Genomic DNA, 19,842 nt, shown 5'->3' with positions numbered 1-19,842 from the left:
TACAAGCTGGCGGTATATTTTTTAAAAAAAATTTTATTGCGATTTCCGACCCCCCCGATTTAATTAAACTTATAAAATATATAAATGAAAAAAGAGTCGTTTTTGACATCAGAAACTAGCTTTAAATAACTTTACCGAAGTAAAATCCGTGCACTATAACTATAGAACGATTAATTAAATTTGATTTAAAAAATCCCATTAAAAAACAATTAAGCGTTAATCGTGCGTCATTAAAGGTAAATTAAAATCGCAATAAAATTTTTTCGCGTGGGAAAAATTTTTGAAAAAATTTGGAGACAAAAAACATTCCAAAAATTGAAAAAAAAAATTTCCAGGAGGGTCCACAAGACCGGTTTTTCGTAACGCTATGGAACCTGCTCGAGTCAGACTCGAGCGTTAATCTAAAATAACGAAAATAACAAGTTTTTGTGATCTTGAAATAATTGGATGCGAAATCAAACAAAAGCGTTTATTAGAGAACGAAAAGTATTTACAGAGACAATTTGTATTTTTTTAATACTATTATTCTGGTCGCATTTAATCATTCATCAAACTAACTTTGTATAAAGATGATTAATTTAGAAGTTTTCAACTTGATGCCAGGCTAACTGTGGAGAGAACATCTTCCCGAAGCATTCTTAAATTGATTAAAATTCCTTTCTTTTGCAGCTGCGCTATGCACACGTTTAATTCAATGTAATTCGAATGAATCCATGTTGTTTGCTTGTAGAAAATTTTTAAAGTCCATTCCATCGAACTCTCCAAATGCTTCTTAATCATAGAAGTTCAGGATCAGGATTCGTAATCTGGAAACGACAAACAATGCTTAACTACATTTATTTAAATTTTTTAAATTTCCTAACAATAATTCCACTTACCATTTCATAATGTGTATCCTTTAACATTTCAGAAATCTTTCGTCTTCTTTGTCTTTTCGTGTTCTTCGCCTTCATCAGGTAGTCAACGAATTTAGATAACAAAATAAACAATGGACACAATTATGGAAAGCCGAAATTCGGGTGGACACAATTAGAAATTAAAATTAGAAGATCACAATCAAAATAAAGTCAAAGTTCGAGAGGACGCAATTGGAAGTCAAAATTGGTGAAGCCACAATCGAGTTAAAATCAATATTCGAGACGTCACAATCGGGATATGGTTAAAACTAAAGTCAAAATAGGGATATCGTCAAAAGTAAGGAGGTCACAATTGAGTTAAAATGCCATAATCGAAATAAAGTCAAAATCGAGATAAAGACAAATTTGAAAAAGTCACAATCGGAAAGTCTAAAATAATTAGAAGTGCTCAAGCCATTTTTCTAAACGAGATGTAATTTCATTAATGAAAAAATATTTTTTCAAATTTAAAAATTTCTTTTTTGTATTATTTTAATTCTTTTAACTTTTATTAAAGTTTTTTTTATTTTTGACCTCAAATCTTTTTTGTTATTTTTACAGTTTAAATTCTTTTTGGATGTTTTGAAATGCAGAAAGTTAAGAAAACAGTATATGTACAATGCATAGAGATGAAAATCTCTAAATTTCTTCTAAAATCTGTGAAAATAAAATGAAAATAATCAATATTTTTATCTGAAATATTCAATTATTTAAATAATTATTAAATCAGTAAGTTTATTTCCTTCTGAAAACAATTATATACGAATCAAACGAAAATTATTCAGTGCATAATTGTTAATTCGCTACTATTGTGTCATTTATTATGATTCAAATATATTATTATTAATTTGATTACTTTATAATTATCATGCACTCATATTAACATAAACTTGCTGAATATTTTAATCTCTACTCCAATTTACTGCTGTTGCTTTCCTATGTTACGAGACTACTACACTCCCAGAATATATTTTTGTCGATACTTGGACAAGAATTTACATACACTGTATATATAATTCTAATGCCCTAAAAGCCTAGCCTAGTCTATCTATATGTAAAATCTCAATCTTACAAAGAACATGATGTGTCTCCACGTTAAACGTTTCCTGTTCTATTATCTGGCCATTGTGTGTTGGTGGTACATCGGGGATAGAAATGGCGTTTAATTTATAAGTTGAGAGTAGAAAATCTAAGTGTTGAGTGTAAAATACAAAAATATTCCGATTAAACACTTACCCGAGACGAACTCGGACGAAATCAAGCAGATAAATCCTATACTTGATTCAATGATGGAGAAAAAGAGATCCTTATTCAAACTGAACGTATTCAGTTTCTCCAGTCTTCATGTTTTTCCACACTTTTTGCGCTGATCTGGAATGTGAGAAACAAGTTTAATTATGTAATGAAAACCTATATCTGAATTTGAATTTTATCAAAACATATTGAGAGTGCAATATCGAGGTTCGGCTGTATTTATATTGATTGATTGCAAATATTACATTATATCAAATTGAGAATCAAAAAATGTTATATTTATTCATTCTGAATAATATTCTTTCAGTGATATTTTAAATTCAATTTTACTGTTCTAAAAACTTTATAATTATCGGGCTGCAATTTGAAAAAATTGTACTATAAATTTCCATTATTAAAAATTGCAGCTCAGCATTGTGACGATGTCAAATAAATAATTGCTCGTTATTATTATTTTCATTTGTAGCTTATCTTTCATTGGATTAGAAATAAAACTAGTTTGGCAAATCTCGATGTAGTGCCAAAAATATAGGAAAGTTATGCCATTCTCATAAAATTACGAAGTTTTCAAGCTCAAATCTCTGCATACGTCTTAATACTGTGTATAATTGTTGCTGTTTGAGGTACTTCGGTTTAGCATTACACTGGATTCAGTGAGAATTGTAAAGGCGAACGAATGACCGAGCTAAACCGAACTTTGTTTGTACTCACATATACAGAAACTTACCTCTTGACTGGTTTCCATGCTGCCTTGAAGAAAGATCCGGCTTTTTTCAATGCCTTTTTATCTCTAATAGCACATCCAATAGTATATCCAATAGCATATCCAATATTATATCCAAAACTATTTTCCGTGCTATCCTCTTGCTTTCTGAAGTCTTTATCCATTTTAATCTTTGTTGGGGGAACCATAATGCTATTATTCAATCCATGGTCCTCCTTATCTTCAACCAATCGCTCACTAAAAGTGGAAAGAAAGAATTTACAATGCAATAGCTATTTGTAAAAGTAATAGAGAAATTATAATACATTACAGTACTTGGAAAACATTTTATTTAACCTTTCCCAAAATTTTCCATGAAATAAGCAAATTATTAGCTCTATACTAATATACTAATTACATGGGATATACTAATATACTATACTAATAATGCATTTTTTCATACTTTCTGTTATCCGACCAACCCCAGTCCCCAATTGAGTCGGATAATCGATGCTCTACTGTATATATATATGTGTGGACTTGTGATAATGAGGGAAGAGAAACACACAATTTTTTCCAATTAAAATATTTTTACTGTAACGTAATCATATATGCCACTACAATCGAGCATTTCGGCCCAATGTTCCTCCTCAGTAGACGTTTATATTTTAACATAGCTATATGTTTCTTTCAAAATTTTCGGAATAGATCATTAAAATGCTATTTTTTAAATTCTCCCAGCTAAACTCTTTCGAAATATTTTCCTGTTTATTACAACAGAACGTCATTCTATTAAACATGACTTATTCATTAAACGAATTACCAACGCTGATCCCAGGGAGTAATTATCCAGCTCACACCACCTCACTCTACAGCTGTATGGATATATTAAATGTAAACATAAAAAGGTAACGTCTACTGAGGAGGAACATTGGGCCGAAATGCTCGATTGTAGTGGCATATAAAATTACGTTACAGTAAATATATTTTAATTGGAAATTGTGTGTTTCTCTTCCCTCATTATAACAAATCCTAGAACTGAAGACCGTCCAAAGTAGAGAAAAGTATAAGTAATTAATAAGAACAAGAAGCACGTATCAACATAATATAACTGTATTAAATATAAACAGAAATATAATTTACCTGTTAAAACAATCACATGAAGTCTGGTAAAATGGCTGAATCTTCTCCAAAGCCTGTTTATAAGCAGGATTAATATGATTTTCCAAGATGGATTTTCCAAATCCACTCTGTGCGGGTTCATCCTGCTCCAAGAGGCCTTTTTTCTTGCCGCAAAATCTAAAATGATCCAAATTGTTTGGATTCACGAATCCCGCACATCCATCAAATCTCGCCCTGAATATGGAAAGAGAAAATTCATATAACACAATAAATGTTAAATACCGAAACCTTTCTTCTAATTTTAAAATCGAATACTGTATACAAAAATTTGCCATTGAATACTTTTATAAACGTTTAGAGAAATTATTATACTCTAAAGAAACTTTTCTTTTAATGTCTAACAAAATTTCTTACTAAACTGTAAGCTAAACAAAACATTGTTTTAAGACCTCGTAAAATTATAGACTATTAATTTGGGTGAAGGGAAGGGGATTTTATAAATTAAGCTTAAATCTTCAACAAGAATAAATCAACTCTTGTTATCTTATCAATATTATAAAACAAGATATATTAAAATTTAGCAATTTATAAATCATATCTATTAACTACTAATTTATTAATTTATGACAATAGATAAGTAAATTCATCTATTATATGTAGTGAATCGAAGAGCTACGGATAATTCATACACTTGTAAAGGGAAAGCTAAAAAAAGGATATAGGGCTAATTACAAAATTACAAATAAGTCTATTAAATTAGGTTCATAGAGTTAAAAACGTATTCTGTTTACTCTTCTAAGCAACAGTAAATATAAAAGCCCCACGAGACCTTAAACTTTAAGCTGTTGAACTCACATGCAAATCCAACCCTTTCTTGCTAACACCAAAGTAATTATAAATACAGCAAGACACAAAAATGTTTGCTTAAAAACTACATTCAGAAAGATCGAAGAGTCGAAATCTTTAAATTAAATTAAATATCATTTACACCGAGCAATTTCTTTTTAAAGCCATTAATTTTTCGAATGAATTTCTTATTTGCATAAATAACAATAAAATGTGAAAAATATCTTACCCCAAGGGTGAAGGCAAGGGTCGATAATCGCCAGAATCAAAAAACATTTTTCAATCACTCGATAAGCGCACTCTTCGCAATAAAAGAGCAAAACAATGAAAGATCAATTGTTGAGTTTCTTTGTTACGCGTTAATTGAAGAAGATAGAAATTTTAATGATTAATTTTTGGTTTTATTTTATTTTTATTATTTTTTTAAATTTTTGAATCTGTCCCTGTGTAATAATGATTAAATTGATAACATTTTAGATATTTTTATATATTTCGATTTTTTAACCAAATGTTCGAACCGTTTTAAATTCGAATTTGTTATTGCATATTGGTTCGATTATAGAACGATTGTAAACGTTCCAGAAAATTGATCAAATTGAAAACAGTTCGTTTGATTCTCAGCAATTCTCAGCGGTAGGTGTTATACTGATATAAGAGCAGTGACGTGCCGTGACATTTGATGATAGGAAGCTGTGTTTCTGTAAGAAGCTGACATTCAGGGGCAATCAGTTAATTGCGCGTCAGTAATGGTCTAGGGTCCTTTCGTATCGTTTATTCGATAAGCCAGTAAAAACCGCAGACTTCTCTAAATGTATTTTTAATATCACAATTACATTCCGAATAGCTAGCCACGATATAAAGGCTACAATTAAAAACAAAATAATAAAAACTTACTCGGTGAAATAAAATGTGTGGTGGATGTACAGTACAGTACATACCTAGTACAAAATATTCTTCAATTGTACGAATATACTTTTAAAGAAAATTATAATTAAATATAGCTTTGTAAAGAAACGTACAGTACATAAAAATAACAAAATATTCTTTACTTTTTAAATCTTAAAACAATCCACTTAGTCAAATAGCTCCCTACGAGTGGCTAATGGATGGAATCAGAGACGGTTGCAGTGCATGCATACACGCGGACTGCCAAATCCCCAGGGTGCCGATACCGGTCAATGCCAAATACCTCTTTTGTCGCATCACTAATATATCTCAAAGAACGCGACAGGGTTGTTGGAAATTTTAAACGTTTCTCACCATAGCTGTAAAAATCTAAATATGTTAAACTTGAAAGTCATTTGTTTTCTAACTAATTCGTTTTAGGACCAGGTGTCCACGGAAATTTCCAAAATTTACAACTTTTTGGTCACTCTCGTCGAACTGGACAAATTTCTGTCTTTATTTCATCTAATATTACAAAGAAATCAGTCCCCACTGTACGCGGCTAGAGATTGGTTTGGTTAAGCTTTTGTTTAGGTAAAATTCCGGCTCTCAGCAGGATTTTATTTATGTCTCCAATTCCCTAATCTCTTAATTATTTAAGTGCTTCGTAAGTAGAAATAAGTCGAAACCGGTTACTTTGTACTCGAATATTTGTAGTCGTGGAAAAAAAGTGGAAAGACAAATTTTTATGACAAACGTATACATAAATCGTAAATTTAAGAAATATAAATTCTAGGGCTTCTTCTGTACCTCGTGCATCTTTCACATTTATTAAACTTAGTTGTAAACGACGCTGTCAAAGTAACAGTTAATTTTTTATCATTATACAAGAATTGTACACGTTTTTTTCTGTATCCCCTTAAAGATAGGACATACGAAATCGGTAATATCACTGGTTTAACATTGAAATCCGTGAGTAATATAAAATCAGAGAGCGGAATAAAAATATCAAATATTTTAATGAATTTTTTTAAAACTCCTGTCAACTATACAGAACTATCATAAAAACATACCAGTAAATTCCTATCGGTTGGGTTAAATTATAAATCTATTCGCGATTCACATAATACTAGGCGAGGGCGGCCAAATATCTAGCAGTCAGGCGGCTAACAGCCCAGAACCGGTCCTGGATAGAATTGAATGCGGTATACGTGTAGCATCCACCCGAAGTCCTAGGCTTCCACCGGCTAAACCGGATGAGATTGGTGCTCTATAAAGCTCATGCGCGAATCTGGCTTTTTGGATGCTGATGATACAGCGCTTCCACTCTGTCACTAATATTCGAATATACAATAGCAATCTTATTTTTTTTCACGTGTAGTATAGAAATTTGTAATAAGATACATAATGCGGTTATAATAAAATATTGTGCGATTATTTTCATATAATTAAAATTAATATGTATTTATTTTTTAGAAAATACAAGGGAAGCGGCGCATCCACCGCTTCCAATGATGGCACGCCACTGTGATATACCAAATGTTAAAGAGACCTCTGATGTCCCAGTCTAGCAATTAAATCCTAGTTAAACGGCTTATTTCGAGGCTATAATAAGAATGATATAATTAACGAATTTGACCTAAAGATACACAGTTGGGTCGCCATCATGTATTAAAATTTGGAAGGAAAGATCGATCCGGAAGGGAACTCGAATTCACAACTTTAATTAACATGCAAATCCTTGTTCATTCTCTACGTAGACCTTCATTCGGTATACTCTTCCAGACATTGTTCAGTATATACAGTAAGTATATAATGTAGATTTTGTAATTATTACAAATTAACTATCTCCATGCCCATGTTCGCTGTCCATAGATCTTCCTTGTCAATCTATATTGAAGAGAATTTTGTCGCCTTTTTATTATCGTTTCATAATATTAGATATTATTAACTTATACAGTACATTGTTGAAAATCGAAAACATTTTTTCAGAGTCCGAACAATTGCTCAACCTAGACGTTCTCTAGGTTTTACAGCAGAATCTTGTCCAAAAACTATAGGGGGAAGATGGGAATGAGAGGGACAAGGGATGAAAGGAACAGTCTCTATAACTTGATGCTAAATTACTTATGGAGCTTCGCTATTTTACGGATAGATGACACTAATAGTCCATAGTTTTCACACGTTTGTAGGGTCCAATACATAGCACCAGTGTTTGGAATGCCCGGATGAGCAGAAAACGGATGCAAAAATAAGTTTTTTCATTTCTTACATTTAGGGGTAAAATCCCAAACATAGTCATTGGATAATGTACTTAAATCGGCATAATTACTTGAAACCTCTAGAATATGTTTATTTACTCGGTTTTAAATTATATTTCACTGTCAGAAAGTTATGTTGTAGTTTTGGTTGTTTGAGACCTAGGAGTTGAAAGGGACAGTAAAATAAGGAATGAATAGGACATGTCCCTTTCAACCCCATATTGACATTTTTTGGCATGTTCTAATGTAAATTTTTTAATAGAAAAAAAATGCCTCGAATGTATAAGAAAAAGAAACAGAAAGAACGTGTGACGCCAGAGGTGATTCAAGGGGCAATAATTGAAGTTGTCGAAAAAGAAGCATCAATCAGGAGCAATCAAACATTACATTTCCCATCGATTTCACCTCATATCAGCCGGGATAAATCGCATTTGGCTAAACTCATTTCAAAATATAAAAAAGACAATGTAGTGTATTCACTGCATGTGGTTAACAGGAAAGTTTTTACTACAGAGAAGGAGACAGAATTAACATCGTATTTAATGCAAGCATCATCAATGAGGACAAAATCTAAAAAGCAGCTGTTGCAATATATTCCAGAAGAAACTGAAAGTGAAGGTGAAGGATCTTAAAGCAGCTCTTCCTCAACGTCTGATGCAACATCGAATGAGGAATCTGATATCGAAAACACTCAAACATGTTCAGCCCAATGATTTCGTTTTAGTCAGATTTGCAAAAAAAAAACTTCTGTTGTTTACTTCGTGGGAAAAGTTTTGAAGAAACTGAGTGATGAAGACTTGAAAGTCAAGTTTATGAAAAAAATATTGGAATGTTTCAAGTTTATATTTCCTGAGGAGGATGATATCAGTGATGTCACCGTGGAAAATATAATTTTAAAACTACCCCATCATCCCAAGCAGGAGGAACGTCAAGAGCAATCAAACATTACATTTCCCATCGATTTCACCTCATATCAGCCGGGATAAATTGCGAAAAACATTCTATTGACCAAGAAAGACGGTTTAATTATGTGATAGCCTACTGATTGTTATATTCTTTAGTTATTGTTCTTTGTTTGAAAAAATTTGATATTCTTTGTTTTAAAAATATTGAAAATCTTTAACTGTTCAAAATAATTGTGATGTCACAAAATTCATATTATTAAAACTGTAATTTTTAAAAATTTTATTCTCTAGCCTATCACTTTTCAGTTACAACGAAATTTGAAAATATTGAGATAACGAATTCCAAGTTTTACATTAAAACTCGGGTAGTCCCTTTCATCCCCGTGGGTGTCCCTTTCAATTCAGATGTGGGAATGAAAGGGGTGTACACCTGGAGAGGTCTTTTAAAATATGAACATGTTCAACTACCAATATAATAGGATGAATTCACAATATGGTCAGAATAAAGTAAAGGTCTAATGAATCTTTTGCATTAAAAATAAAACTGATTAGAAGTAAACCTTTTCAGTGAAAAATAAAAATATGAATTTTGTCCCTTTCATCTTCACCCTCCCCTATTTCCAGACATTTCCCCCTCTAATAGTTAAAATTTCGTTCATGGAAACAAAAACTTTTTAGCTTCAGGTATACAAGTAACCCCCGTATAACACGGCACTTCTATAGCACGGATTCAAGCCTGGAGTCCACATTACCTGAAAACAGAAACTCAGAAACAGAACTGAAACATATAGAGTTTTCGTTTCAGTTATGTTTTCGTTTTAACTCGACACCACTAGAAATGCGCCATCTGTTGATCACTTCTATAATTGTCGTAGAGTCAAACATGGACGACGCTACGGATTTTGCCACGATTTCGCTGCAAAAAATGTAAATAATCTTTGAATTATTTACATTTTTTTTTTGTCGTATAGACATCTGTATTTTCTAACTTGTTCGATGAAGAATTCCAAATCTATTTATTTCCTCGTCGTTTTCGCTACACTTTCTGCCATTACGACAATCAAACTACACGTGACTAATGCACGTGACTACGCGTCACAAATCCTTGCGTTTTTATTGGTTGCAGTACGACAGATGCGCGGGACGAAAACGGAAAAGTTAAATAATTTTTAACTCTGCTTTCGGTCTTGTTTCTGTCCAACAGAACGTTCTAAAACCGGAAGTTTCGTCAGTTTGGCTTTCAGTTTTACGATTACGTCGCGGATTCCGGTAATGTGGAGTCCAGGCTTCACTCTAACACGGTTCGAGAATTGGTACCATCCCCGTATAACACGGTACTTTTATAGCACGGATTCACTCTGACACGGAATTGGACACGGAATTCGAGAATTGGTACCATCCCCGTATAACACGGTACTTTTATAGCACGGATTCACTCTGACACAGTTCGAGAAATGGGTAAACCCTAGTACAACATGAAATGTAATAAATTTTTACATACATAAGTACTAATAGTTCACAAAAATTATTATTTTCGTGAACTATTAGTACTTCAGTATTTAAATTTTCTTTTCTCGCCTCCATACACATGGACCTTCGCGAAAATTGTTTCAATTTTGCCAGATCTCGACGCTTCTGCTTCTGGGGTTGCCAGATGTTTTTCCCTTATTCCATAAGTGCTTAGCACCATATAAGGAAATTTATAAAGATCTTTTAACTAGAAGCAAGCAATCTAAAATTACATACTTTTTGCAAAAGGTAAAGCATGAATCTGAAAATAATGCAGAAAAATGCTCAGAGGATAACGATAACTTACCAAAAATAAAACGCTCTCGGTTAATAGTGCTTTTAGTGATGACAAAGAAAACATTGTTTAATTTATATTAAACAATGTTGTAAGAAAATTTTAATAAAGATATTTATCTTAATTATGAAAATATAGTAGCATGTTTTTTAATTTTTGGAACCTAACTTTCCTTTTCGTATTAGTTCTTTGTTTCGCATAACACGTATTCGCATAACACGGCAATTTTTTGGAACGTAACTACCGTGTTATACAGGAGTTACCTGTACTTTTTTCGGAGCATTGGACAATAGATAACATTTCATACTATCTCGGGTAAACAGATGGTCACTAATTCTGGAAACTTAAAATGGGAAACTGAGATGGCGACTTGCTTGGAAAATTGAGATTTTCATAAATTTTGTATCGAAAATCAACGTGTGGAATATTCCAATAAAGTCTTAATAAAATTTTACTTTTAAATCGTCTGGAAATAATTTACTCTATTTAAATTTTTACCTAAAGAAATAAAACAATTTGGGCAACAGTAATTGCAGTTATTTCTCCAAATTTTTGTTGAAGTTATGATATTGTAATATAACAAGGCCAGGTGAAGACGATCTTTCATCAAACCACGGATTATTTTTATTATTATTTTTGTTATTGACGTGCAATGTTATTTTTATATTTCTAACTCCTTGTTTCAACAAGTAGCGGGCAAAATAAATCTAAAATAAATATCTCTTTTCAGATAAGTCTTCACCAGTAAAATAATTTAAATAATTTTGCTAATTTAGAATCAGTCTAAAATATGCAAATTTTAAATACGAGTGATTGGACTTCAATTGAAAAATATTGTAAACCTATAAACTTCCACTGTCGTCCGTCTATCCGTCTGTCTTTCCTTAATCTCGAGAAAGGAATTAGATAGAGGAAATCCGACATCAGATTTGGAAACCATAGGGTCAGGAGGCCGATTAACTATACATGAACTACCAATGCAAACTGGAAGTCATGTTATTTCAATTCAAAAAGTTTTCCTTGAAAACAATTAATAGATGATCGGCATTACTCTATTGCTTTGAAGGAAATGTATAATGTACAAGGGCAAACCACTACTAATTTGAGGTGTATAGCATATATTTTAAATTAAAAAAATTAAAAACAGGATTAAAAATTGAAGCCCGGCTTTGTGACGATGTTACAATAAATAATCGCTCGTCACTTTTATATTAGATTTTAAAATATTGGCAATAATTTTTATTTCTGAAATTTAAATACGAATTAACGGTGTATTAATTGATTTATTTTGAATGAAAATATTATTTTTTGAAACTACATATACACCATTTTTATGTTGATGAATAATACCAGATTTACTTCCAATGATACCAGATTTACGTGTCCCAATAAAATGAGCAAAAACATTAAAAAAATAACATTATTATTATTTTAATTTTTGTATTAAAGATAATTTTTAATGCCAAAATTAAAGTACTTTTAAAAATTGTTTTATAGAGACAGCTGAATTATATGATTTCGTTTACATTTAATTATCTTGCACCAGGTGGCATTATGTAAGAATGCCTGTTTTTAAGATGTCTGCTCCCTTACGAGCTTCGATTAGGGTTTTAAATAAAGCTGGTAAAAAGCTTCCTCAGAGATCAGCTGTTGTTTTGGTAATTATAATTGTCTATATTTGTTTTAATACATCTCAAATAATACAATTTTAATTCCGGAATCGATTGACACTAATAGAGTGTTGTTATAGGACTGAAACATCAACAAAACATTCATCTATTTGCAGCATATTTCCGAGATAAGGATTTTCAGTTTTCATAGGGTGTAGCATTCCAATAATTTAACTAATTGCTGGAATTTCCCACTAAATCAGTCATTACTGATATAATAAGCAACATTCTATATGTGCTGTATATATAACGAGATTCTTTTACAGATGCATTAATTAAATTCAAATAGATCTGACAATAATTTGTACAGAGGATTATTGCCACATTTGTTTCTTTTGTAGAGATGTAAAGATTGTTACTTGTACATTATTCCTATAGAAACAGTAAAACAAATAGTCCAGAGGGTATCTTTTTATAAGATGTCTGCATTCTACTTAAATAGACAGATGTACAGGTAACCCCCGTATAACACGGTAGTTACGTTACAAAAAATTGCCGTGTTATGCGAATCCGTGTTATACGAAACAAAGAACTAATACGAAAAGGAGGGTTAGGTTCCAAAAATTAAAAAACATGCTAGTATATTTTCATAATTACGATAAATATCTTCATTAAAATTTTTTTAAGTGATACATATTAATATAAATTAAACAATGTTTTCTTCGTCATCACTAAAAACACTATTAACTAACCGAGAGCGTTTCTTTTTGGCAAGTTATCCTTATCCTCTGAGCATTTCTCTGCATTATCTTCAGATCCATGCTTTACCTTTTGCAAAATGTATGTAATTTAGATTGCTTGCTTCTAGTTAAAAGGTCTTTATAAATTTCCTTATATGGTGCTAAGCATTTATGAAGAATAAAGCAAGTATGGAATAAGGGAAAAACATTCGGCAACATAAGAAGCAGAAGCGTTGCGATCTGGCAACATTGAAACATGTTTCGTGAAGGACCAAGTGTATCGACAGAAGGCGAGAAGAGAAAATTTACATACTTAAGTACTAATAGTTCACGAAAATAATAATTTTCGTGAACTATTATTACTTAAGTATGTAAAAATTTATTACATTTCCTGTTATACGAGGGTTTTACCCAATTCTCGAACCGTGTCAGAGTAAATCCGTGCTATAAAAGTACCGTGTTATACGGGGGATGGTACTAATTCTCGAACCGTGTTAGAGTGAATCCGTGCTATAGAAGTGCCGTGTTATACGGGGGTTACCTGTACTAAAAAAAAGATTGCTAGAAAGTGACTTTTTTATTTTTGTGTCAGCATGAAAATCTCAGTCAGCTGAGTAATACTAATTTGCATATATTTTGCAAAGCCAGTAATCGGCCCCCAAGAAATTTCTGCTAACTCATCATCTGTGATCATATTTTGCACTAAGATGACTCTCCAAAGTATGTGTATTAACTCTAAGAAAGGAAGCTCTAAATTTTAGTTCACAATAATCAAAAACGTATTTTATTGAGAGGGCCCATTCTTAAGTGATGTACAACACAAACCATGCTGGTAGTCATCCATTGGTTGTGCTGTATTTTGGATAGGGAGAAATCTGACTACAAGAGGGCATAACTGTCAAGCTTGTAGATGTTGACTACTAGGCTTTTCCAGAATAAATGAGAAAAAGTCATTTCCTAATTTAGCCTGAATCACTATGTTATGATATTTAATTGAAAGGCTGATTACTAGTAGTGACTGACATAAGGCAAATTTTCCATACTTTACTTACAGAAGAAAAATTCCAAAATATTATTCAGTTTTATTTTCTAATTAATATTATGTTTCTGAAGAATGCTTATCTATATTTTAAAATATTTATAGAACTAAACTTGAAATGAAATTTAAAAATTATCAAAGAATTACTTTTAATACAGTAATAATTTTTTTAATATACAGTATATAAATTTAAAAGTTTTAATTTGTTGTACTTTTTTCACTTTAAATATCATATTTTGTCATAAAGCAATTAAACTTCAGTGCAGTGATTTTCAATTTTTTTCATGGTACACTTTTAATAATTTAAAAATTTGGCAGCACACTAACAATAAGATAAATTTAAAAGAATTTTACTGGGTTAATTGAGGGATGTACCTATAATATATTTTGTAAAAATAGCATAAGATAATAATTTTCAATGAAATATAAAATAAAATTGCATTACAAAATAAACAAAATGTTTTATTTCTCTAAATTTTTAAAATCACGGCCACATCTGTCACACTATACAATGTGTCTGCCATCTTGCAATTTAATAGAACTGCTGTAACTGCTTTGTCACCATGGTTACTTTGATAAGTACTTCAGGACAACTGGTGACGTCATAAAAGTGATTTTTAAATGTGATTGATTATTTAGGTCACATTTTGTAAATGCCTTGGTAACTACCGGCAGTTACCAGTAACACTGGTTACAATTTCCAAATGTGTCCTAGGAAGGTAGAACTGATTGAACTACTTGTCTGATATCACTTAGCCTATGTATGGTATTCACAGTGGCTTCACACTTCAAAAATCTTGGCATAGTGGTTGAGAATCACTGCTTTAGTGTAATGCTAAATATCTTGAGTCATTATTGTTGTTTACTAATATGAATTATATTTAAATATATTTATAGACTCAGTCAGCTGTGGATAAAGTAAAACATCTTTTGCAGTCTAATCCAAATGCAGTAAGTTCTAATGATTTAAAAACTTTTGATATAAAATCTAAATTGTTATGAACTTGAATATTTAAACAAGTAAAATTATTTAATATCAATATGTAACTGGTTCAAACACTGTTATTCTCTATGAATTATCACATCCACAAATTCCAAAAATACTAGTCTATCAACAACTTCATAATTATAAATTATAAAGTTGTTTAACAAATTATAAAATTATTTAAGTATTAGAAATTACATTCTTAATATATAAATTATTTTTAATATAATGTAAGTAATAAAATAAATTCTGTTTTATTTGTTGCTTTATGTAATAAAATGCTTTGCATGTTTTATATTCTTAAAAAAAACAACTCAATGAAACATAAATACAATTTATTATATAAATGTCTACTAAATATCTTGTAAACCTGCTGAAGAGGGACCTGAAGGTCTGAAACACAAAGTGTGTACAGATGAAATACCAGGTGAAAAATAAAGAATTTATTTTTTTCTGAATAAGTTTTCCTCAATTGCAGAAACAGAACACCTGTACAATAGTCCTATTAATATGATCTGTCCTAGTAGACATTTTATATAATAAATTGTATAAGGACCTAAAGGCATATGAATTAAAACAATAAATAGTTTAAAAATAGCAAATTTTTAAAAGCAATTTAAACTTTTATTTAGTATAATCATCGCTAAACCCGATGTAATATAGCTAATCACCAAACATATGCCGTAAATTCATATTTTACGGCATATGTTTGGTGACTTTTATTTAGTTTAAGATATTTTCATTACTTTTACAAGAATTAGACTTAAAATTTTGTTTTATTATTTTTAAGTAAATTTATTTTATTCATTCAATTTTTTTAAAGCATTGTAATATTAAACTTGCAGTTTAAATTTTTATACTATATTTTGTAAAATTAAAAAATATTATCTTTCAATTATTTTAAAATTAAAACTATTTTTACATGAAATCTGAGTAAAATAGCACATTATAATTTTGTGGATAAACTGCAGATTATTATGTTTGAAAGGCTATTTCAAAGAGGTATTGTGCAATGCAGTGAATTATACATTGATATGCATTATATACAGTGATTTTAAACTGCAATTATAAACTTATCAAACAACTTTTCTTTTGTGTAAAGTCATTAAGAGCATTTTTAGATAATGAGTTGCCTGAGAGTCATTTGCCTGAATTTGGTAATCAACAGTCTGATAAGATAATGGTCCTCGTTGGAGCAGACTTCCTGAATTTCTTGGTGAAGTTTGTCATTACTTCTGTATATGTTAATCCACTAAAATATGAACAGCGATTCCCTCTTCTTGGATCAGCATGTTTCACATGATTTGCATACAAATGATTTTGTTACCATTTTTATAAAAATGGATTAATTTAAACTTTTTTGTGTTGATCCAATGATGAGATGTAAATTGCCTTTAAAAATCTTTTATTGCAATAAAAAATTGATTTTTTTAAAATGTCTGTTAGCGTTTTTGATGAGACTGTCTCATCTCAAAAATCATGCTGCTGTCAACTGCTGCACACCTTAGAGGTACGAAGGAGTTGTCAGGAGTTGCAATTTGGCACAGAGTATTTGGTGCCCAAATCATGCACACATAAAATAAACCAGACTTGTAGGTAGTTGGTACCAAGAACTGGGTCAAAATAAAATACAAAATGCCGAGACTGTTTCTACAAACAGACACGAGTGCAAGATTTGCGCATGTGTTGCTCGTGGTCTCCAAGACAGTCTCGTCCCAAGAATGGCTTCGCTGTTTTACTTGTTTGTTTCTGAAATATCTCTAAGGAATTTTTTTACAAAGGATAAAAATTAAACAGTTGCTTGTACTTGTAATATGAGATTGATGGATTAAATTTATAAAATTATTAGAGTTGTTATATAAGATGTCTGAAGATATTATTAGTCTGAAAAATACAATGGTGCCTTGTATAATGTATGCCTTGAATAATGGACACTGCGAATAACAGACTTTCTGTTTGGCTGTTACGTGACTCAAGCAACGGACTGGCTGCGAACAACGGACTTTTTGTTTGGCAGTTACATGAGGCGAACAATGGTCTTTCTGCGAACAAGTGCGAATGATGCTTCCACACTTTTGCCATTGCCAATGACAATCTGCTATTTTTATAATATATTAGTATTATTAGAATATATTATTAGTATATCTGAAGTACAGAGCTCCCTTTGGGATTCAGATATCTCCCTTGTTTATTACGTACTGTACATCACCTCAGTGAATGGTATTTACATTTATTCAAGTGTTGTGCAAATCATGGCTTCTAAAAAAACAGAAAGGTGATTTCAATTGAAACAAAGAAGAAATCATCAGAAGGAGTGAAAGTTGACAAAAACTTCTTTGTCAAATGGGGAGAGGTTCAGGAGTTTACCAACACTCACTATCCAAACATAGCTGAGGCCAACAGGATCAATGATCTCTACAATGACACCATTGCCCGTCATTTCCAACAGGTGTTAAAGAAGAGAGAGAAACAGACTACCTTGGACATGTTTTTCAAGAAGCAAGCTGCCAAAAAACAAAGAATGGAACAAGAGGAGTTGACCCTGCAAGCTCTGGTAGCCTCTCCTGAATCTGACTCCGATTAAAAAATAATAAAAAGAGACTTGTTGCAATGTGTAAAAAGTCTGTATCTGTATGAATGTGTGAAGTAAGTGTTCTTCCACCTCCTCCTCACAACATCTGACTACCCGGCATAATTGGTGACTGCTCCATTTTCATTTTTTTCATGGTACAGTACGGTTATTTTATGCTGCGGAACGAATTATATATTTTAACATGTATTTCTATGGGAAAATGCGTTTCGTATAATGGACTTTTCACTTAATGGACGTGCACCTGGAACGGATTAAGTAAATTATACAAGGCACCACTGTATTTATTATACAGTATATAAACTTATTGATTTTATAATAAAGCTGTTTGGTGTAGAAATGGAGGCTGCATTTAAATTAAATGCGGCCTCCATTTCTACGATAATTTTAATAGCCAATAATAATACGATAATTTTAATAGCCAATAATAATACAATAATTTTAAAAGCCAATAAATTTAATAGATTTATAACATGAATAATAATAAAGATACTGAAATTTAGGTTAATAAAATGTAAGAGTTATAAATTGGATTATAAATAAATATAAAAGATAAAACACATTTTGTCTTTTCATAAATTTTATTTTTTATGTATTTATTTTTATTAAATACATAGGAAATTTTGTTAGTATTTTTTGGTTTAAAGTATGAATGAATTTTAAATTAAAGTATATCAAAAAGAATAAAGACAAAAAAACTTATTACATTTCAAAGACTCATGGAAAGTCTAGTAATTTTTAATATTTCTAAAATAATTAAAATTTCATTTTCAGAAAGCATATACAATTTGACAGAAAATGAAATAATAGAACATAGTTTAAGTTAATATAATTTGATGAAAGTTTTAAAAATTTGACTTTGTAAAACAACTCTTGATCCCACAGTTAACTCTCCTGTAGCAGTGTGTGACTGCCACTCCTCTCTTTGCCATGATTTCTAGACAGTCTTTAGTGCATTGCATGTCCCAAAAAGTTTTAGTTTGCAAATTACTAGCATGCCTGATTATTACTGGACAATTCCTGATTAACCACTCAACAGTGAGAGACAGATATATCCATCCAGGGCGATCGTGTGGCAGTGGTGAGGGACAGATGTATCCGTTAAATTTTTTTGGCTATCGCCAAAAACTACTGCAAAAAAAAATTCACACGAAAAATGAATTATGTAACAATAAAAAAAGACTTTTCTTTAGTAGACATAACTGTTTACAAAATCTTTTTCCGAAATGCTAATGAGAAAAAACATGTGGAAAAATACTTTAAAAATCTCCCACGTTTATTTTCCACTACTTTGGGGTAGCACCATACCTGATTATCCCACCTCTGAAAGGTTAATGAACATCTTACATATTAATAAAATAATTTATATATAATTGTTGGATTGATGATGTATTGAAAAGAAAGGTAAAAAATATTTTAGATTAGCTGATGATTTTATTTTTTAATATTTGTTTTATATATACATTTTTCTTGTATATAAAAAGCTTTTCTTTAATAAGTAAATAACAATTTTAAATCAGGTTGCTCTAAAAGTAGGAGTTAAGCATAAAGGATGCAATGGACTCAGTTATACATTGGATTATGCTATAGAAAAGGGAAAATTTGATGAAGAAGTTGTACAAGATGGTAAGTTTGTTTTTATTGCTAAAATTACTTTGATGAAAACTTGCAATACTCCTTTAGAGTATGCAATATCATTATTAACACAGTAAACAAACCTATTATTTCATCAATATTAATTTTAGTAATTTATTATATTATATAATTACTGAAATTAATATTGATGAAATAATAGGTTAAAATTTATTTTTGAACACATTCATTTGGATTGAAATGTATTTAGAGAGATGATAGTCATATCAAAATACTTAATCTCTAATCATAATAATCTGACATTGAGCATTCTGACATATTAAAAATACTCCTTTAGAATATTTATTAAAGTTACTTGCATTTCCATATCTTTTTAAGCTTTTGAATGTCTAAATTAGTGATGGGACAATTAATGGGAATCGGGAATTGGAAAAATCGGGCATTTTCCGGAAATTGGAATCAAGTAACTCTCATCATGTTTTCTGACTCCTAAAATGATTCTTTCACATTTTTATAAGAAAACTAGCAGGTGGGCCCGGCGTTGCTCGGGCAAAAGTAACGATAACTAAGATAAAGATTATTACGTTACAGTCAACCTTACCTGTTTTC

The 19,842-nt window shown here is 30.9% G+C and overlaps 2 protein-coding genes across 2 annotated transcripts; one reads left to right on the top strand and one right to left on the bottom strand.

Annotated features, from left to right (window-relative positions):
* Positions 1–1,378: 1,378 nt before the first annotated feature.
* LOC111626262 lies at positions 1,379–5,170 on the bottom strand. The gene is made up of 5 exons (XM_023369579.1): positions 5,051–5,170; positions 3,997–4,209; positions 2,878–3,111; positions 2,133–2,267; positions 1,379–1,553 (listed from the first exon to the last, which is right to left on the bottom strand). Exons 1-4 carry the CDS (start codon positions 5,095–5,097, stop codon positions 2,204–2,206), a joined length of 558 nt encoding a protein of 185 aa, XP_023225347.1. The 5' UTR covers positions 5,098–5,170; the 3' UTR covers positions 1,379–1,553; positions 2,133–2,203.
* Positions 5,171–12,228: 7,058 nt separating this feature from the next.
* On the top strand, positions 12,229–19,352 carry LOC111626265 (iron-sulfur cluster assembly 1 homolog, mitochondrial-like). The gene is made up of 3 exons (XM_023369583.1): positions 12,229–12,334; positions 14,963–15,016; positions 19,161–19,352. The coding sequence occupies exons 1-3, from the start codon at positions 12,239–12,241 to the stop codon at positions 19,350–19,352; spliced, it is 342 nt and encodes a 113-aa protein (XP_023225351.1). The 5' UTR covers positions 12,229–12,238.
* Positions 19,353–19,842: the final 490 nt, after the last annotated feature.

Source organism: Centruroides sculpturatus, unplaced genomic scaffold, assembly GCF_000671375.1.
Source record: "Centruroides sculpturatus isolate CEXI.00-Female unplaced genomic scaffold, Cexi_2.0 scaffold369, whole genome shotgun sequence".
NCBI lineage: Eukaryota > Metazoa > Arthropoda > Arachnida > Scorpiones > Buthidae > Centruroides > Centruroides sculpturatus.
This window is presented reverse-complemented; position numbering and strand designations above follow the sequence as displayed.

Coding starts and splice junctions, on each gene's coding strand:
- LOC111626265 (XM_023369583.1), top strand. CDS start 12,239: ATGCCTGTTTTTAAGATGTCTGCTCCCTTACGAGCTTCGATTAGGGTT. Junction 12,335..14,962: donor AGAGATCAGCTGTTGTTTTG/GTAATTATAATT, acceptor ATATATTTATAG/ACTCAGTCAGCTGTGGATAA. Junction 15,017..19,160: donor TGCAGTCTAATCCAAATGCA/GTAAGTTCTAAT, acceptor ATTTTAAATCAG/GTTGCTCTAAAAGTAGGAGT.
- LOC111626262 (XM_023369579.1), bottom strand. CDS start 5,097: ATGTTTTTTGATTCTGGCGATTATCGACCCTTGCCTTCACCCTTGGG. Junction 3,112..3,996: donor TCATGTGATTGTTTTAACAG/GTAAATTATATT, acceptor TTCCACTTTTAG/TGAGCGATTGGTTGAAGATA. Junction 2,268..2,877: donor GCATGGAAACCAGTCAAGAG/GTAAGTTTCTGT, acceptor CTCACATTCCAG/ATCAGCGCAAAAAGTGTGGA.